The sequence below is a fragment of the Phaenicophaeus curvirostris genome, chromosome 8, assembly GCF_032191515.1.
Source record: "Phaenicophaeus curvirostris isolate KB17595 chromosome 8, BPBGC_Pcur_1.0, whole genome shotgun sequence".
Classification (NCBI taxonomy): Eukaryota; Metazoa; Chordata; class Aves; order Cuculiformes; family Cuculidae; genus Phaenicophaeus; species Phaenicophaeus curvirostris.
The window spans coordinates 36,903,012-36,923,670 of NC_091399.1; the positions used below are offsets into that span (position 1 = coordinate 36,903,012).

Here is a 20,659-nt window from a genome sequence, read left to right on the forward strand (position 1 = left end):
GGGTCCTGCCCCTCCATCATCTCCCAAGCACTCCCTGCCCCATTGCTATGAGCCCTCTGTGACGCTTCGGGATGGAGGCAGGTACAGGCTGAGCCATGCTTGCAGGTGTGAGTCAGGCACCCTAAGATGGGAATTGAGAGGCTGAGAGGGCTTGTTCAGCCTGGAGAACAGAAGGCTCAGAGGAGACCTTATAGAGAACTTCCAACACCTGAAGGGGGTCATAGGAAAGCTGGGGAGGGACTGTTTACAAAGGCTTCTAGTGATAGGATGAGGGGCAATGGGTATAAACTGGAGAGGGGCAGATTTAGACTAGACATAAGGAGGAATTTCTTCACGATGAGAGAGAGGAGGCCCTGGCACAGGTTGCCCAGAGAAGCTGTGGCTGCCCCACCCTGGAGGTGTTCAAGGCCAGGTTGGATGGGCCTTGGGCAGCCTGGGCTGGTGGGAGGTGTCCCTGCTCATGGCAGGGGGGGTGGAACTGGATGATCTTTAAGGTCCCTTCCAACCCAAACCATTCTATGATTGCACTCTTTGCTTTTGTGACTAGGAAGCTTCCTCAGGGAAGCCTGTCCACAAGGCGTTCTGGCTTTTGTGCACGATAAGGGAAGACCATTAAGAGACCTGGGAAGATCAGAAACGCGGGGAGCCACTAGCTAAACTAGACTCTGCTCGGAAAAGCGGTTTCCCCCTGGGTGCCGCAGCTCGCGTTTGAGTATCAGGGACCTGGAAAACGGAGCAGGGAGGGGAACGGACAATGACCTCAGCTGGCGCCTTCCCGAACCCACCCGCCCGGGGAAGGCGCGAGCCGGGCCGCGGCCGAGGGCAGCTCCGCGGCGGGGCGGGCGGGCGCGGGGCCGGGCGGCAGGGGGCGCTGCGGCGCCGGGCTGCGGCGGGGCCGGGGCGGGGTGGGGGGGGGCTCTGCCGGGGCCGGGCCGCGCGCGGGGCCGGCGGAAAGTGACAAGCGAGGGGCTGAGAGCGGCGCAGGCGGCGGGCGCCCCGCCGGGAGAGCGCGGCGCCGGGGGCGCGGGACGGCTCGGCTCGGCGCGGCCGAGGTGGGAGCGGCGCGGCGCCGGCTCAGGAATGCAGCAGCCCGGCGGCGGGGACGGGAGCCTCGTGCTGCTCCCGCTGCTCCTGCTGCTGCGCGCGGGCAGCCGGGCGGAGCTGGGGGACCCCACGCAAGGTAGGGGCAGCGGGACACCCCGTCCTCCCCGGGGCTCCTCGGGGCCGCTGGGGCTCGGGGCTGCGGGGCTCAGGGCTCCTTGTCCCCCCCAGGGCTCGTCGGGGCTGCGGGACTCAGGTCTGCCCGTTCCCCCCGGGGTTCCTCGGGGCTGCGGGACTCAGGTCTACCCGTCCCTCCCCCGGGGTTCCTCGGGGCTGCGGGACTCAGGTCTACCCGTCCCCCCCCCGGGGTTCCTCGGGGCTGCGGGGCTCAGGTCTGCCCGTTCCCCCCGGGACTCGCGGGGCTGCGGCTCTCAGGTCTACCCGTCCCCCCCCCGGGACTCCTCGGGGCTGCGGCTCTCAGGTCTACCCATTCCCTCCGGGGTTCCTCGGGGCTGCGGGGCTCAGGTCTACCCGTCCCACCCGGGGCTCTTCGGGGCTGCGGCTCTCAGGTCTACCCGTCGCCCCCCCCGGGGTTCCTCGGAGCTGCGGCGCTCAGGTTTACTCGTCCCCCCGGGACTCGCGGGGCTGCGGGGCTCAGGTCTACCCGTGCCCCAGGGACTCCGCCCGCCCAGGAGCCCGGCTTTCCCGCCCCCACCCCCGGCCTTCCCGTTAACGAACTCCCAGTTTTATACTCCGTCTGTATTTAATTGCTTCGTAAAAAACCCCTTCCGAGTGTTTGGCCGAGTTATTAGCGGTGTGTAACCATTCCCAGGCGGTCCCGCTTTTGATAGGAGGTTTACGGTTCCCGAGGCGGTGTTAGCCGCGATGGCTTGTCCTTCAGCTCCGGCTTTCAGGGTGTTTTGCCATCTCGTCGCCCTTGCGGTCTTCCAAGAAGGTTTATTTTATTTTATTCTTAAATGCCAACCTTAAAGAAAGCCTGTTTGATTTATCTTTAATGAGTAATATTTATTTTGCGATCTCTCTGTTTTATTGGGGGTTTGATTTCAGCCTCTTGCAAACACCTAATGTTTAAGGCGTAGCGCATGCATAAAGGGACCTGGATGGAATTAGGCAAGAGAGACACGTTTCTAAGGCCAAGTCAGTAAAAAAGTGAGCAGTGCTTTTGGTCGCCTGTGTGAGAATTTCGCTAAAAGGTGGATATTCGTGAACTCTGTTTCCTTGAAGGTATTTTATGGTGGGTACTTAAATCACAAGCCACTTCTGAAAAGTTCTGATTAACGACACGGCCATACTTAGTACTTAAAGAAGGGGGAAAGAGAGAACCGAAGAGATAAAGCTGATGAATTTGAATACTTAGCGGTTCAGAACTGAAAAAACTGTGGTTATTAAACCTCTAAGCCAGATTGCCAATACTGTCGTAGGTAAGGGATGCAACGCTCTTGCCGTTTGCCTGTGCCTGAATTTCTCTTTGTGCTTAAGTGTGTCCCTAATGATGATGTTACCTGGGACTGTGTTAGGTAGTGGCTCTCTTTGAGTGGCTTCCAGATATTACAGTGCGACTTTATTGGACACAGGAGTCTGTGAGTGTGGAACAAATGGATGGGTTCTAGGGTAGGAATTCTCCATGACCTGGGTTCTAGCTAAGGGTAGGAATTCTTCATGACATCTCAGTGGGAGAATTTTCAAATGTTGTTTTCTAGTGTCTCCAGGGAATGCTATATGTTCTAACAAATAGCTGTATTTTTAAAAAGGGGACAAAAGACAATCCATCCCTTTTCCTGCTTTTCAGTTAATTTCAAAACTTTAGGGTTATGATATGAAATTTTGTGGCTTTATAAGAGCCTGGAGGGAAAAAAAAACCCCTCCCAAACATAAAGCCACCGTTAAAGACAAAACTGGACATTTTTAATTTACTGTGAATTCTGCTGGGAAGTATCTTGCATTATATGAATTCACCTTTGTGTATGACTATTAGTATAGTAATTATGCACAATTGCTTTCTACAGTGAAATATTTCCTGTATTTTAACTAGTATCTTTGGCAAAAACTTAGTGGTGACTCATGGGTGGATCAAGAGATTTATTTATTTATTTCTAGATAGACATCTATCACATATGTTGCAACCACATACAACATTTTCTCCCAAAGTTGCTAAAGATCTAGATTTTGTAGAAGAATAAGGGAGTCTGAGCATCTAATTGAATTCTAAAACAAACAAACAAACAAAACCTATTATTAAGTGTTTTACAAATTTCTTAAAGGTAACTGTAGCGGCTGGGTGAATAGATTTTGCTCTGTCAGAAACCCAACCAACCATACAACACCCTTCAATCCCTACCCCTTTTCTGTTAAAAAATGATAGAATATGGACCACTAAATAAGTAAAAGACTATTTTTTTTACCAGGCTTATCAAATAAGAACTGCAATGAAATCTCTAGTAGTAGCCTAACTTCTACCAAAAAAGTCCAAGATCTGACGGTTTAAAACAATGAAAATATTGAAGAGTAGTTTGGGCTGTTGGCTCCCTGAGGTCCAAAAGGATCAGAGCTTCATTGTGCTGCGCTTGGTCCAAACATCTGTGAAGACATGACTCCCACTCTAGAGACTTCCCTGTTTGACACTGTGATCCAGTAAACGTATACAGATGTGCTCAAACGGCCTCACATCCTACTGAGTTGCATCAGCCTACTCAAATCAGATGTGTATCTGCTTGGAGGGCAGGAACCTGCACAGCTATTGTCACATCTCTTTTAGGGGGATTATTATCAAGTTGTCCATTTAGTTGAGATATTGTCAAGTGAGCAAAACTGTTTTGCTGTGTTGCCTTCCAAAAGCTCTTTTTTGTCTTTTCACTTTTCCCCCTGTCTCCTGCTGCTTCCTTTTTTTGTCAATGACCTTTCCTTGTAGAGAACAAAACAAAACAAAAAGCGCATTTTCCTTTGTACATTCATGCCCTCTTTAATGTGTGCTCTTCCCAAGGGTGCTCCTGGGCTGGCTCAAGCATTCTGAATAAAACCACAAAGTTAATTGGAATGGAAATCACAGGAACTCTCTAACTTGGATATATTTTCATTCTTAGCAGTATCTGACAATGGATATTACCACTTCAGCTTTGTTATTCTATATCATGTAACATTGTAAGGAGTCACGATGACAGAAGTGTGAATAGTATAAAAGCATTCTAAAAGCATATAATGAAACCACAGATCTCTAATTTATGTTTCAGATTATAGGGGCTACTGTTGAAAGTTGCTTCTTCTCAGATGAGGTTCCACAGCTCTTGATTAGTCCCTGTAATACCCCGGCTGATTAATTGTTTTGTCCATAGGTTAGCGGGCTGCTATTTCAGCTGGTATTCACTTAAGAGTTTACAAACAAAATGCTTTTGTTGCCATAAGCTTGTAAAACGATTAGAGTAGGTGTCACTGTTTGATTTACCGTGATTGTAATCTCAGCTTTCTTGACAAAAGTTGCTTGAAGTATCAGCGAATTATCTTCAGGACAACATTTCTTTCTTTCTATAATTAACGTCTACTGGAACTGCTGTGTGGATTATGTGCATACAGGAACTTTAACTTAAAGCCTTGCAAATGAGATTGGGCAGGGGAGTGTTTTAAAGCTTGTGTATGGATTTTAAATACAAATACCTAAATCTAGGCAAAGGTAGAGGAGGGGAAAAAAGTGCTTCCCTGAAGTGTGACCCTAGATACCACTTTGGAAACATGTAGAAATGCAGCAGTCTTCTGAGACACAAAAGAGCACCTTGGAGTTGAAATCTCTTTTTAAAAGTCTCTTAACTAAATGCAGCTGCTTTCCACATAGTGATTGTCTTGCATGCCAGAAATATCTGGAAAGTTAACTAATACAAAATAAAAAGTGTAAACCTTTCCTTCCCCAAGCCCTTGGAAAAAACCTTATATCATCTGCAGTTGCAAATTTTATGTTCACAAAGTTGTGTATGTTTTGGAGATTGTGTATCTTAAGCAACAGTTTTTAGTAATCTGGTGGACTGTGAGCTGCACTTATTTTTGTTTGCGAAGTCATGTGTTTTATCTCCTGTTTCAGTGTGATGTGCTCATCTTCCTATAGGTAACCAGGTAACGTGTGTTGGCCCTCCCCTGCTGAAATTGCTCCCTGAACCAAAAGAAATGAGGCAGTTTGTGTCAGGGCTGGCCTTGGCAAACCTGGGAAGTCTCACACCCAGCCTAGTGTAGGTGGAGGCGTGACAGTGATTAAGCAGCTTATGTTTTGACAGTGACTCCTAGGTACTGAAACACTTAAATGAATATAAAATGAGGTTATTTTATTGTTAAGATGCTATCTTTCATGCAAGTTTCTTCTTTTCAAAAGCAGCAAACCGGGGCTGTTGTCTTATAATATTCCCTTGCACAGGCAAGCAGAGGGAAGGTTTATGTGAAATGTCAGTCTGGTGATGCGGTAGGAAACAGTTTGTGATGGTAAATGTGGAGCAGCACTGGGAGGCTGTGGAGCCAACTCCCCAAAGTAGAGCTTTGGATTGAGGCTGGGGCAGCAGTTGAGCAGTTAAGTTACTTTGTAGGGTTTCTTCCATTCCTGTTTCTTTTTCGTTATAATCATGGAGGTATTGAAAGTCAGTGAATCTGCTCATTTATAAATGAAACAATAGTGAAATGGTAACAAAATACTGATGTTAGCTGAAGGTCGCTTCTGTAAGTTTGGTGATCGCAGTTTTATGTACTTTATGATGAATGAAAAGAACTCTAAAATTCCTGAAGTTTTACATTTGGTGTAAAAATCTGTTTGGTCAGGTGCTGCAGAAGAAGTTATAATTGTTTCTGTCTGTTTGCAAGCAGAGTCATTTCTCCTCCTTGCCAGGAGTGCGGAATATGAGAGGCTTGGTCACATTTGATGCCTTTTAATTGGACTGAAATGACAGAATGCATAGAGAGGCTGTGAAGTTTGCTCAGGGAAAAAATGGATTAATTTCAGCTTAAATAGATACCACTAGTGTGTTATACACCAATAAAGCTCTAAATATTATAATTATTTACTAGTGAAGTGCTTTTAGATCCTCTTGGGAATATAATGTAAACTTGCAGGTATACACAAGTTCTTCTGCTACTGCAGTGTGATATTGAAAATGGTGCTGTGCCAAAATCAGACAGCTTGGGAAAAAGAAGTAGCTTTAGAAAGAAACCCTTTAGCGAGAGAAGGCAATAACGCAGGCTTGTCAGCATACTTCCATGCCAGCATCCCGTAGTGAGGAAGATTGCTTTTCAGGATCTCCTCCTGAAGTGGAGACATAGTAGTGCCACTGTTTCCAAGTCAGTCTGCAGAGCGGAATGTGAAAGGAAATGGCTGGTGACTTGTGAAAAGAATCCCATGGTGCATATTGCTGGGATGGACACAAATCTGGAGGACAATCAGTTAGATAAGATTCCTGACAAAATAATGACCAACAGGAGCAGAAAGCCACGTCCCTCCCATGGAGGACGAACTGACAAGTGCAAATTAATTACGGGGCCAGTACTGTGTTTCCACAGTGCTGTGTATAACACTAGGCCTTTTCTAAAGTATTCCAACAAGTCATTAACTGGAGTTCATGCCAAAGGCATGAAACAGGCTCTAAAGCAGAAGAAAGCCTAGGTCAAGTCTGCTTTGTTCCTTCTACCAAGTTCCACTGGGTAATTGTATTTGATATCCTCTTCTAACAAAATCCCTTCAGAGAGCTGTACAGAGGCTCTGGTTGTGTTTGATCAGTGAGGTGCTACAGAGTACCTTCACAGGAGGCTGAAGAACAACAAAAAATTAACTCTGGCAGGAAGTATCTTGTATCACTGATGTTGGCAGGGCCTGGAAAGCGCGTCCCTGTCCGCTGGATTGGGACAATTACGTACCAGTTTAGTAGCGCTGGTCCAGGCACGACGTAACCCATCCAGACCTTTCCGTTGTTGTACTGGAGACAGGGAGCCTGGGGATGCTCATGGTGCTTTGGGAGTGTTGAAGGGAAAGGAAACCTGTCTGGCCTAGGTGTCAGGGAAAGTATAAAAAAAAATTTGAGTATAAAGTCACCATATGTAGAGGCAAAACACACTCCTCCTAAAGAGATTGAGCAAAAGTGCTGGTAACTTTGTGCAGATGTTGCATGTATTTTATAACTGCTGCCGCCGCCCTGTTCTGCGTTGTGTTGTGCTGAGCTATGTTTTCACTTGGTAACAGATACTTGGTACTAGGTTTACATTAGGACTTAGCTATCCCAATATACAATGGCAAAGTTTCATAACTAGATGAGTTCTTGTGAAAAACAGTTAGTGGAGGCCCTGGTGTAAGCCTGCATTTTATTAAAAGTTTTTTTTCAAACTGATCAGGTCATATGTTGAAACCAATACCTCACAACAGCTTCCTGTGACCTCCTGCTCCTTTCCTCCAAGGGGTGTCAGATGTGCATACTCTTGTCCCATTCCCAGATGGTCTGTTCTGTCTGCAGCAGAGGGCTGTACATCTGCTCCGTGATGATCTGGGAAAGAGACAGAGCGGTGAAGCTCTGTGTTGAAGCACAGCAGCAGGCCATGGAAAGTTGAAAGATCAGAGATAAGCAAGGAAAAATGTTCGGCAACTTTATAGCTTCATCGCATATTCCCTCCAGAGACTGGAAATACATGAGGGTATGCTTTTCTTACTTGGAACTTGAGATTATTACTGGAAGGCTATGCACTTCCAGATTCACAGTGAGGGCTTCCTCTTAGGGGGTAGCTATTTTGTCCTCCTCTGAAGGCAGTGGCACAGTCCCTCTTGAATGTGCTGCCTAAATATGCCCACATTATGGCTGGTCAATACAGAACATGCTGGCTGCTCATCCAGGGAAGCTGTGCTTTGGTGCTGAGAGTACATGCTGGAGAAGGAATGATCTTGTGGTCTGTGTGGTCTTGTTTTCAATACTCCCATTTTTAGTATATTATTTACGTATTAGTGTAAGGCCAAGTGCAAGGTCCTGCACCTGGGCTGGGGCAATCCCAAGCACAAACATAGGCTCGGTGGAGAATGGATTGAGAGTAGCCTTGAAGAGAAGGACTTGGATGTGTTGGTGGATGAGAAGCTCAGCACGAGCTGGGATTGTGTGCTCACAGCCCAGAAAGCCAACTGTATCCTGGGCTGCATCAAAAGAAATGTGAACAGCAGGGTGTGGGAGGGTATTCTGTCCCTCTGCTCTGCTCTGGTGAGACCCCACCTGGAGTCCTGCATTCAGTTCTAGAATCCTCAGCACTGGAAGGACATGGATCTGTAAGGGTGAGACTAGAGGAGACCACAAAGATGAGAGTTGGGCTTGTAGCCTTCTCTTCTCCAGGCTAAACAGGAAGATCAGATGATTGGAGGTCTGGAGCACCTCCAATACAAGGGCAGGCTGAGAGAGTTGGGACTGTTCAGCATGGGGAAAAGAAGGCTCTGGGAAGACCTTAGAGCAGCCTTCTAGAACTTAGAGGGGGAACTCCAAGAAAGCTAGGGAGGGGCTCTTTATTAGGGAGTGCAGGGATAGGATGAGGTTTAATAGTTTTAAGCTGAAAGAGGGGAGTTTTAGATGAGATAATAGGAAGAATTGTTTTACTATGAGGGTGGTGAGGCACTGGAGCAAGTTGCCCAGAGAAGTTGTGGATATCCCACCCCTGGAAGTGTGTAAGGCCAAGTTGGATGAGGCTTTGAACAACCTGGTCTAGTGGAAGGTGTCCCTTGCCAGGGCAGTGAGGTTGGAACTGGATGATCTTTAAGGTCCCTTCCAACCCAAATCTTTCTATGATTCTGTGATCTTGTTTTGTTTTCATCTAAGCAATTCCTTTAGCACTAGCGCTATAGAAATGTAGCTGTGACACTTGCTATGTTAAAGTATTTTCAATTAAAGTGACTTTACCACTGTCTTCCGTAGAGCTTTTGTCTGAAATTGAACGGGTTGTGAATGTGTGATGATAGTATTGTTCTTCCTGAAGACTTTGGTTTAAAAACAGGGAGGTAAAGATGGTGACCTACTTATAAGGATTGTTGGGTAACAAAAGAATGGTAGAATGAATTGCAAAGTGTGATGACAAGGCTGGACTGATGGACGTCCTAAAAAGTGTGAAGCATATACAACAAGGGCATATGAGTCTCAATGTTCTCCTAGGAGAGTCTGTTGGTTGTGGTGGTGGTCTTTTTATTTTTCTTAGACTTGGTACCAGCTTTTGTAATAGAACATTATGTACTGGGTATGTTTGGATAGTATAAAACAGCTTGCCAGGGACTTTTTCTTATAAAGATGAACACGTTACAAAACTGCTAATCGTTGAAGTCCTTGAGATAGTCAGACATCTGGAAAAACCCACAAGGGATTAGTCCAGACTCGGTACAACTGGTCAGAAGAGGTAGGTGTTTTCCTGACCTTCTCTCACTACAAATTGAAAGAAGTTTGAATGTTTTCTGATGATTCTTGAAGCTTTTAAGTTTTCATCCCACTTGCAGAAAAAATTATCTCTGCGTGGGCTCATTACTGCTCTGAGCTCCATAGTGAGTGGTAAGTCACCTTTTTGACTTGGTTGGAGAAGTGCTGTGTTGCAGTGCTGTCCTTGTGTTTGTCCCAGCAGCCGAATAAAGTGTATCAGCCTATCTCACCAGCTCAGCATCCATACCCTTGAACATTTGTGGAATATTTAACTTGGAGAGGTGTTTTGTTTTCTTTCAGTTTAATTTGGTTTCAGTGATTCTGCTTTCGAAGATAAGTATACACAGAACGTGCTCTAGAAGAAGCCGAAGCTTAACCAAATGAACAAAAACCAAAAAGAAAATCAGTGTTAAAACTAAGATGAAATCTGTTTCTTTTGCAAAACTTCTGTTACCTCACCTTTCTCTTCATGTACAGGGATCACATTTATTGTACAGTGAATATTACTCTCATCTGTGACACCTTTATGGAGTTACTGTGTGTCTGAGCACTGTGGAGTCTACGCTGTGTTTACAACAGTTTTTGCCTCTACCAGTTTTTCCTGTAAGAGGTCAGTTATCATGGTTGAACATCTCTTCTCCAAAATTAACTTGGCTTCAAATAAAAGGGAGCATCTTTGTAATTGTTTTGTTTACTTTGAATGTTTGATGTGTGTATAAGTAACAAACATTCTGTATGTTGTTTTCAATTTTATATGTTAATTATTCATTCCATATGTTTTGATCTTTTTCTTTTTAAAATACATTATCTCTATGAATTTAGTGAAAATTCGTAGCATGATAGAGATATCTCTTTTTTTTTCTCCAGAACAAACTGAATGTAGACAGCATCACATTGAGCTCTGCTTTCAATGTGTTCCACCTAGAGTGACAAGTGGTCATTTATTTCCCAGTTGATTGTCAGGGAAGTGGATTTGTGTCATGAAATGCTTTCAAAAGGCCACAGAATAGCACTAGGTGGATCCTTGCTTCTGTCCACTGACTTAACTATTCTAGTGTCTTGAATATTTTTCTCTTCCTACATTTAAAGCTCTTCGGCAAATGGAAAAAACAGTTCCAAGTTTTGATATGTGTGCCCTTTGCTTTTTTTGAGGAGGAGTAGAAGCACAGAGTTCCCCTGAGTAGCCATGGAGGGCTAGTGATATAGCTGAGCAGCTGGCAGCAAGAGGGAAGCTGTTAATCAGAAGTGAAAATGTGATAGTTTAGAAGTAACTATCAGCCAACGATTAAACCTCAAAATTCCAAGTGGGTTCTTCCTTTGTTCAGATTGCATCTGGGCATTTGCTGCATTTGCTCTAATTAGCAATGTGTCAGAAGTCCTCCCAGAAACTCCAGCTGGTGTAAAGCTGCCCCTCTTCTGGCTGGTGGATGCTCAAGAGACTTTGACTATCTTCTTCAATTTGCTTTTAATATCTGGGGCAACTTAGTAGTGTTGCCAATGCTTTCTCAGCTCTGAATGGTCCAGAGTTGTGTTTTGAGAGTACAGTCTCTTTTCCCAGTGTTGCATCGAGCAGTTGTGATTAACTTGAGGATGCCAGGCTGCTGGCATCTCTGAGGTTGAAGCATTTCGTGTTCATGATAGGACATTTTTGAACTGAAAGCCCCTTACTTTTAAATTCAGTTTTCTTGGCAGTCCGTCACAGCTCAAGTCTGGCAGCCTTGTAAGTGAGATGCAACAAGGCTCACTTATTTTAGCTATTGGTCTGTCACTGTGTTTTTAATTTACTGTAATTTAATAACTGACACAATGCTGGAATAAATAAATGGACTGTGAACATTCTCATAGACTTTGTAAGTCCAGCTCTGGGCAAGGTTTAGCTTTTAATTAACACTGTTCATGAGATTTATTGTTAAAATTGTATCCTTTAAAATAAGTAAATCTGAAATTGAGTAAGAGATGAATAATTGAAACCTGCTATTGGATAACAGAATGCATTCTAGTGCAGGCAGTCGTGAAGAACAGTGCCTTCCCCAGCAGACCAAGTGGGGGACCATCGCAGCTCTAGGCTTTGTTTCTCTTTGGTTGTTCCACTGCCAGGCCATAAGTGGATGTTGTCATTATCTCCCATTATTTTTCCTGTGTACAATACGTTGCTAGGTGTTGAAAAACATGCATTCTTCTTGACATTAAGAATAGTTTTACAAGTATGTAAACCAGATTTTTGGTACAGCAGAGAGCTTTAGGAAGACCTTCAGATGCCCAGCTAAAAAGAACTGTTGAAGTATTTTTGCTACTTTTAGTCCCTACTGTGACTTAAATTCTCCAAAAAGAGGCCTGGGCAAGGGAAGAAGCTATAAAGGAATCCTCTCATTATAGAGGAATCTTAGTCATTAGGAAAATTCTAATTCATCAGGGATCAAAAGAAGATGTTCTCCTGATTTTCTTCTATTATACAGGGGGAGATGATATCTGGTTTGCCATTTTTCCTTTGAGAGTCTGTTTGTAGGATATGATTTATGTTCTCGCATTCTGGTTTTGTGATTTATATTTTTCTTTTGACACACAATCTTCTTTTAAATCCTTATGAGTATTTCCGATTTTTGTGACTGCTTGTGTACGCTGAGCAGCAGTAAAAGGTTCACAAAATTTCAGAGCATTTTATGTGCAGAACTTTGACATTCCATATGGACTCCTTTTAAGAGACCAAATATGGTTTCCTGCTTTTCATAGCAGCAAAAATCTTCTAGATATGAGGAGCTCTGTGATGAACCCTTTAATTTCAGGCTGCAACTCCGTGGGCAATGTCAAAATCAAACTGATTTGCTTTTGGTTTATTTTGTTGGTTGTGCTGTTCAGGGTGAGACAGATTAGGTTGGGCATTAAGCTAACTGTTCAGTTCCTTTCTTCCTGAACTGGTTTTAATGGAGAGCCAGATTTGGCAGTGGTTACGCTTGTGTCTCTATTTTCAAAATCTATGTATCTGTGAAGATCCTAATAGTTCTGGGGAAGTTCTTTGATCTGTCTTGAAAATTTAAAAAGTTGATAGCTGGTATTGGGGGAAGGGGAGGAAGGTCCTTCTCAGTGTTGATAGCAGGTAATTCAGTGAATTTGTTCAGTAAAGGAGAGACTGCCTGCAAACCCACTGTTTTTCCTTGCTATTGTAAGGCTCTTGGCTGGGTAATGTAATTGCTTGGTGAATGCCATAGGTGGAAGTGGCTCCTGTAAATGCGGGACCTTTACAGAGATTTTTGGGAACTCGAGCGTCTGAGGTTGCTCTGTCATCATTCGTGGGGCCTGTTCAGTTCTCTTATTCAAAGCCATTCTGAAGAGGCATGTTTTGGAGCTCTTCAGCACTGGGCAAATATTCTGGCCTGCATTATGCTTATCACCAGGTACCTTGGGTATAATGGTCTCATCCAGCTTTAACATCCATGGGGCAGCTCTAAGAACAGTCCCCTTTTTCCAGAAGGCTTTGACTGAATGCAGAACAAATACCTTAACTGGCATCATTCTTCTTGTTGTGTCAGTGAGTGACTGAAGCTGTTGCTTCAGGCATTGCAGACCAGGGTCAAAGCAGGGAGAGCAATGCTATCACTGCCCTTGGGTTGGGAAAATTTGCACTGCGTAGGATTCTGCCCAGTTTTGTACATTAGAGTTGGATTTTTTTTGTCAGCCCTACAGAAATCCTCGACTCAAACCCTGTAATTGTCGGATGTTCTGTCATACTATCCCCCCTGTCATTTATTATCTCCTAAGATATCAAGGGCAACTTCACGTGGACTAATTGTAGTAACTGAAAGGGCCTAAGGGGAAGAATTCTGTCTCGACGTTACAAGCTGGGGATTAAGCATGTATACATTCAGTGTAATTTGCTGAGTGATGTCTATGTACTTATCTGTCAGAAGAACTGTAAAATAATTTGAAATATTGCAAAGGATAGATACGTGGTGATACAGAGGCTCAACTTGCTTTTGCTTTTGTTGCATTGTCCCGTTGAAGCTAGTTCTATACGCTTGTTCCTTACCCATGCCTTTGTAAGCTAGTGTCAGGCTCTTTGAGAAGGCACTTATCTTCTTGAAGGATTATTGTGCTAATTTAACTTTCATCTCATCAGGTGTCAAGGCCTGATATTATCCTGCTATTCGTTACTCTACTTTTACTGTAAATTACTGACACCAGAGATGGTTGGTGATTACAGTGGAGATGACTGAGATGCAGGAAGGAAATACTACTTTTTGACCTCTACTTGCTTTGCTGTCTTCAAGATCCTACAAGTGGTTGTGATCCTCTGGGGCTTAGTCATTCAGTAATGCTGATTAAAACAGTCAATCTGAGCAGCTGAACCTGACAGATTTTCTACCAATCCTTTAAAGAATACATGTAATGCATCTTTTAGGAAATTCAGCAGGCAATTTCAGTCAGCTGCAGTATTTCCCCTGTAAAAGAATGCCTGCTATGCTGGGTTGTGATGGGAAGTACTGACATTTCAGAAATAAACAGGCTAAATTCATGGCATCTTCTCTTTACAAATATATCTTTTCTAATAATGTTTTTGTTAAAAATAATGATAATGGCACTAGATATTTTTTCTATAGTATTCCTGGGTTCTAAGTTGTTTCTTCTGAACTGTGGTATATTAAGTAGTACAGGCGTCTGAAGCTATTCGCTGGATCAGTTTTATTTAAATAAGGGGTAAAAAGTGAATTATCAAGCCATTCAAAAAAAGATTTATCTGTTTTAATTTTGGCCTTGGTGGAATCACTGTCAAGTTTTTCTTGGGACTTCTGTATGAAATAGAGCTGCTTTCAACGTGAAAGTGGTGATGTGTGGTGCAAGCCCACCCCTCAAGTGTGACGTTATCGCCCTAAAAGATGTGTCTAACAGTTGGCACGAACTCATTCCTGTTAATGATGGTACTTGTTTATATTTCTAAAATAGGTATTTTCCTTATTTTTAAAGTATGTATTTTCCTTATTTTTAAAATCAAACCCAGTGCTTTTCAGAGAAATTAATTTTGCTACTTTGTTTCCAGGCACACAGTGAACAAGGGGAGTCCTTTTATAGAAAGCAGTTTCAGTGCTGAATGTCCTATAATATATTACCCTGAAGAACAGAGAAGTGCAGTTCTAATTGACGTCACTGGAACCTGAAGCACATGTGATGCTTTAAAGAACTGGGAGAGTTGTTTTGTTTTGTTTTGCTTTGCTACATTGCACTGATGCACTGGTACACCTCCAGAATATTTCCCATCAATTTATGTGTTGCTGAAATGTACAGTGGTGCCCGTGAGATGGTGGTTCTACAGGTTTGTGCAACAAAGGTCTGGAGTTCTGGTGGTGCCCCTTTTCCCATAGATGTTGAGTGTCCGCTGCAGAATGTGTGAAACTTGAATACTTCGGATTTTGTCTTTGAGCAGAATATAGTGTTGTTTTTGTTTCCTGCACCAAATGTCATGGGAGAAAGGATAGTTTTGATCTGTGCTGTCCTTACCATGATGTGTAGCTGTTTCAGCTTTCAAGGATGAAAGATGACTGTCATTTAAAGCTTTTATATGAGAAAGAGCACCATATGAGAAAACAGTGTCTGTTCTTGCATAGCTGGTCAGGGGAAGGGAGAAAGCAAATGCTTTGCATACAGGAAAGTATCTGTGGGGGAGGTATTTGATTTCACTAAAAAAAATATTATCCGACCTCCTCTGCAAGACTTTCATACCATCATGGGGTTAAAATGAACAGCCAAATGCAAGTGGTTACACTTTTTGTTCTATATGTTCTCATGCCCTTTACCTACCTTAACCATAATATTCTGTCTTTTTTCCTAAAGAAATATGTACTAGGAAATTTAAAAGGCATCTCATTTGCCTACTATTAAGTACTACAGAAGTCAGGCAAATCCTAGTGAAAAGGTAGTGTTTATTTCTACTAGAAATGTTTCTTGCACTGAATGTATGTCTTCAAATAAGTGGTTTCATTTCCAAATTTTAAATCCAGTTCCATGTCAGGAAAGCATTTATAGTATTTGATGAAACTCACTGCTATTTGAGACAATATTTTTTTCTTGAAGCCTATATTTAGTAATTGCATGTGGAATTCAAGGAGAGTAATAGGAATTCTCTGAGCATGAACTTTTCACATTTTGGAGTAATATAAAGATACAAAAAAAGAGGAAATGTTTAATGCTGTGCATTTAAATAGCTCTCTTGATTGGGAAACAACTCCTGGCTTTAGTTTCCTGTGGGCTTCTTTGACTTTTATAAGTTTTCGGAACTCTATAAAGCGATGAGAAATGAGTGATTTTTGTGTATGTAGAAAAAGGATTTTATAGTCTTGAGGATTTTTCTGTTTTGCCTGAATTTATCAAATGTTTGTTCAGATGAAGTGAAAGGGAAGACAGCTTGAAGTGTCTTTTTCCTGTTGCACAAGATTTGATCCTTGCTTGAGTTCTGCAGAATTCACTAACTTGAGCCAAGCTGGGAAACATTTTGAATATTTTTTTGTTCATGCATCTTTCATGTTTGGGATTTGGGACTTCAGTGGTTTATTTTGGATATAAGCCCAGGTGCTGGAAAAGGGGTGCACCTGGCAGGTGAGGTTCTGGCAGCCCTTTTCTGGCCTGCATCAACAGGTTCTGTCCTGGGCCAATTTTAATTCAAAGCGTTTCTAGGATTTCCATCTCCTTTGTATCTGGGTACTGGAATGTCTGAAGACAGAAGAATGGACAGGAGGGTCACCCCTGGAGAGCACAAACACTGCAGGTTTGGAAATTTAGTGTTAGCGCCTGCTTTCCAAGGTAGGGTTTTGTTATTTTTTGTTTTATGCCTCTTTTAATGATGAGCATGCCTTCTGTGGGACTCTGTTGTTTGAGATTTGGAGATGAAATGGTGTATGCCAAATCTTTATATTGTCTTTGGTAGAAGCCTTATTCAAAGATGCCAGGAATATTTGGAAGCATCCTCTGATCCAGAGTACAGCTGCATTTTTACTCACACTCTTTTATGAGGAGCAGAGCACACTTTGGGGCTCTGCTGTTGAGCTGCTCTGGTGAATAATTTCTATTGGCAATTCAAAGTCCTGGGGTTCTGTTTGGGTTTTATTGTATTTTTGTGTCAGCCAACATCTGCTTAGATGTTTTCTATTAGCATCCCTTTAATTTGGGGATGTGCTTTGCTTAATTGAAACTTTAAAGTCACAGGAAGATAATTTTGACAAAACCTGTCCTTTTTTACACTAATGTAAATGCAGAATAAATGCATACTGTGACCAATGCTGGTAATAAATTGTCTTTTTTGAAGAGACCGTGATTTGAAAGTTTCCAGTTCCTTTGGTTCAGCAAGACTCCGAATTTATTGACTTTCCAAGCATGCTGCAAAGCTTGCTTGGTCCTCTGAGCTGCTTAATAAAGAATAGATGGGAGGAAGAGTGGCTCTTAGAAGTCATGAATGGGTGGCAGTATTCACTGACAAGCACTTCATGGCATATTTTGCATCCACTGAAAAAAAAATATTTAAATGACCTTGAACACTTCTGGGGTGGGGCATCCACAACATCCCTTGGCAACCTATTCCAGTTTCTCACCACCCTCATCATGAAGAATTTCTTCCTGATGTCTAATCTAAATACCATGAAGTTATGTAGCAGTGCTAGCTCTTCAGTTGTTTTGTGTTTATAATCAGATGCTTATTCTTTAATGTGGGGAGCGACTGGTATATTATCCATAGTGTGACTGACCAAGAGATGCAATCAAATTTGTTTCCAAGCAGAGACATATCTGGTGTAATGCAATACAGGCACACTAATGAAAATTCAGTTTCCAGTGCTTTTTCTTATTTTCCAGTTTTTAGTGACTGAGGTTATTAAAATAATAAATAAATCCGTCTGTACCAGTTTACTTTTGCAGGGGAGAATGTACTGGGGAACAGAATTACAGATGTTCATGTACACAAACCCTACAATGGTATTGGCAAATGATAGAGGTGCGGTGCTGTTTGGAGGGGCAGCTAAAATGACTGACCTGTTTTACTTTCAGAAACTTTGTTTATATTAGAAGCTTTATATCTTAAATAAAATTAGCTTTATATCTTAAATAAAATTCCACTGGTAGTGATTTAGTTTAGAAGAGTAATGTTAACACCCCGAAAGATTTCTGGCCTTTGATTTTTCCAGTGTCCTTTCATAGAGGCTGGATAATGTCTATTTCTGGCTTCTGTTGCAGCACAGAAGTGTCTTGACAGCTTCCAAACCAATAATATCTTACTTGCGTTTCAATATATGAATAACAGCACAGGCTTTCTAGAGATTATCTTTTCGTGATGTTTCTAGTTCTGCAACATGCTGTAGCCAGATGAATCTAACTCCTTCAGGGTTTTGAAGAACAGGAATGTATCCCTTTTAAAAATGTGTGTTACAGCAGCGATGTTAATTCACTGAGGCAGAGTTGTATTCTTTTAATTAAGAGGTACAGTTAGCAGAGCACATGATACTTCTTCCTCTTCATGCTGTTTCTTTCCTCTTTTCTAATCTCTATTCTCCAGTGTGTTTTTTTTCACGGTCCTTGGGGGTCTTGTTTTTTCAAAGTGATCTCCTGCTGACTGTTTTGAGGTCTATCTGAGCAGTTTCTTCAGCTCTGAATTAAAAGAAGTTTTTCCCTTTGATTACTTAAATAATTCCATTGCTCTCTGTGTGATTAGTTGCTTTCCAGTGGAAGAGCTGGGAGAAAAGGCCAAAGAGCTGCCAAGTGCCTCTTGGTCCATCTGCTGTGATGATGTCTCACCCAACTGGGGTATGTCTTTGTGTTCCTGGTTCATCACCCTACACTGGAGACTTTGTAAACCAGTCTTTGCATCAGATGGTGCAAGGTGGGACTGGTGGAGAAGCCACGCAAACTGGTGCTGGAAATTATCTGCTTCTCTTGGAAAAAGCTGTTCCATGCGGCATTGCTGCAGATGTCTCCAGTGTTTCTCAGCAGGCAATTCCTATGGCGATTTCTGGGGCTTTATCAGCTACAGTGAGAAGTGAGAACTCCTGCTAATCTTCTTACAGAGGCAATTGCTGTGGTGAGGAAATACACCTCAAGCTGTTACCTCCTCCTCTGGGTTGATTTGTTTTCCCCTTTCCTATCATCTCTGATTGCCCAACAGTATATGCACCACTGCCTGTGTTTGCCTTTTGTATGGACAGTGAATGGTACTTTTTATTCTTGTCCTGAGGAAAACTTTGGAAATAATGACTTGCCTTCTAATTTAGTATCTGCCAGTTCCTAGATTACTATAGTAGCAGAATCTGAAGTGTTCAGAATGGGGAGGAACATCTGTGTTTATTCAAGAAACAACAGGAGATGCAGTGGATGGAAAATTGATAAAGTTTGTTGAGGCACAAGAAACTGGCAAGATATCTTGAACAAAGTGTTAAAAAACAATCTCTGCTGAAGGCCCCAATCCAGCAAAGCACTTAAACATATATTGTAACTGTAAACAGTCAAGACGTCCAGTTGATTTAAATGGAGCTATTTTTGTGTTTAAAGTTAGATACTTGCTTGAGTGCCTTTCTGGATCAAGGCCCAAGTCAGTGAGAGTTTGAGTTGTTTTTTTATTTACAAGAGTGAGACCTGACCAGTGATTAGTGATGTCGGGGGGCATCTGAGATCTTGGAGAGACTCTTTAAGGCTGCTGCTACCTTTCCTGCCACTTGCAAATATGCTTCTTTTTCCTTGCTTACTTTGCTACTTAGAAGTCAAATGACTTATGCAGAATGTGAATCTTAAAGACGCAAATAATTCATTCCATGACAGGGTAATGGTGTAACTGATCACATTTTTCAAAGGCCTCAACTGGACTTGTGTGGTGGAAGAGAGAGAAAGAAGGGAAGAAGCAAAAAAAAGTGATGTAGAGGTGTATTCCTAGTTCTGTAGCATAAGCACATGTAACATTCTTACTTTTGTGTAAGTACACGAAAACTATAGGTGAGGTTTTAAAATATATAGGTTCTATGTAGATAATCTGTATCTTTTTGTGAATCTTTGATCTCTCCTAGAAGTCTTTATTAGGGAAACAGGTTTTTTTTCAAGCAATTATTCCTATATGATAGTCATTAACGGGAGGAACTCACTTAGTGAGCTTGATCCCACAAACTGTTTCTCTTGCAAGTTGTCCTTACTCTAGAGAGCTGACTGCTGGCTTCAGAGGAGATGGCTGTGCAGAGAATGCTGTTCTGCTTCAGGTTTGCCATTGAATTACTCTGCAACAATTTGTCTTCTTCCCAATCTGTGTGAAGCAGGATAATAATGTTTACCCACCTGTGTAATTCAAGTTCATATCCTTGAATGAAAGGCTCTACTGTGCAGAACTACAAAGTAGCACTACTGGGGAGAGGGGGAAGTGTTCTATACCTGCAGTTTTAGACTATTTACAGTGAATATAGTGAAGTTTTCATTTACAAACATGTAAGGTGGGGTTGGTTTGCGCTAGTGCATGATGTTGCTTTAAAAATAAAGAATATTAGGGAATAATGCGACAGTTGTCACTATCTTAGTATTGGCAAAAATGCAAAGGACAACTTTCTAATCCCTCAGAAATTCTGTGTAGAAAATTCTGCTGCTGCTGTTCCTGGTTATTGAACTGTTCTGCCTCTGGCTAGTGTGCTGCCTACCTCCTATTCCTCTCCTTTCTTGTGTGTCCATGTCATTTCTCACTCTAAATGGCATAGTACTTTGAAGGAGCTGGTGGAGAAAAAAGGTTGCAATATCAGGAGGATGAAAAAAAAATCAAATTTGCCAAAGAATAATATTGTATTAATTGTGTATTGCACTTGCAGGGACTAGACAAGATTTATACCATGGTTGAGGTTATGTACAAATGCCTTGCAAGGAACAGACTCCTTTCTTGAGTACTTTTATAGTCTAGATCTTAGTGGTGGTGGTGTGAGTGGTAAAACTCCATTGACTTACACAGGGGCAGGAATTTGCCTCCCTCTCAAATACATAATGAAGTGTGTGAGGAGAAACAGTAGCCCGGAGCAGAGATTGGACTGAAAGTCATACAACAGGTTAAAATAAAGCATAGGCTCTCTAAGGTCTCCAGCAGGCACTTTATTAGCTGCCCAAAACACTTCTTAAGAAGTAAATGAAAAAATATAGAATATTGTGAAATAAGTAGCTCTTCTGTTAAACTTCAGTCAGCAGCCATGGGGGGATGTGTATGTGTGGGGTGTGTGTAC

General features: G+C 42.6%; 1 protein-coding gene across 2 annotated transcripts in view; it reads left to right on the forward strand.

The window, feature by feature from the left end:
* Positions 1–1,055: 1,055 nt before the first annotated feature.
* ROR1 (receptor tyrosine kinase like orphan receptor 1) overlaps positions 1,056–20,659 on the forward strand; it is a 172,022-nt gene continuing 152,418 nt past the window's right edge. For both annotated transcript variants that reach the window (XM_069861865.1, XM_069861867.1), the window contains exon 1: positions 1,056–1,180. In XM_069861865.1, coding sequence (XP_069717966.1) covers positions 1,081–1,180 — 100 coding nt within the window. In that variant the 5' untranslated portion in view covers positions 1,056–1,080. The remainder of the gene's footprint in view (positions 1,181–20,659) is intronic.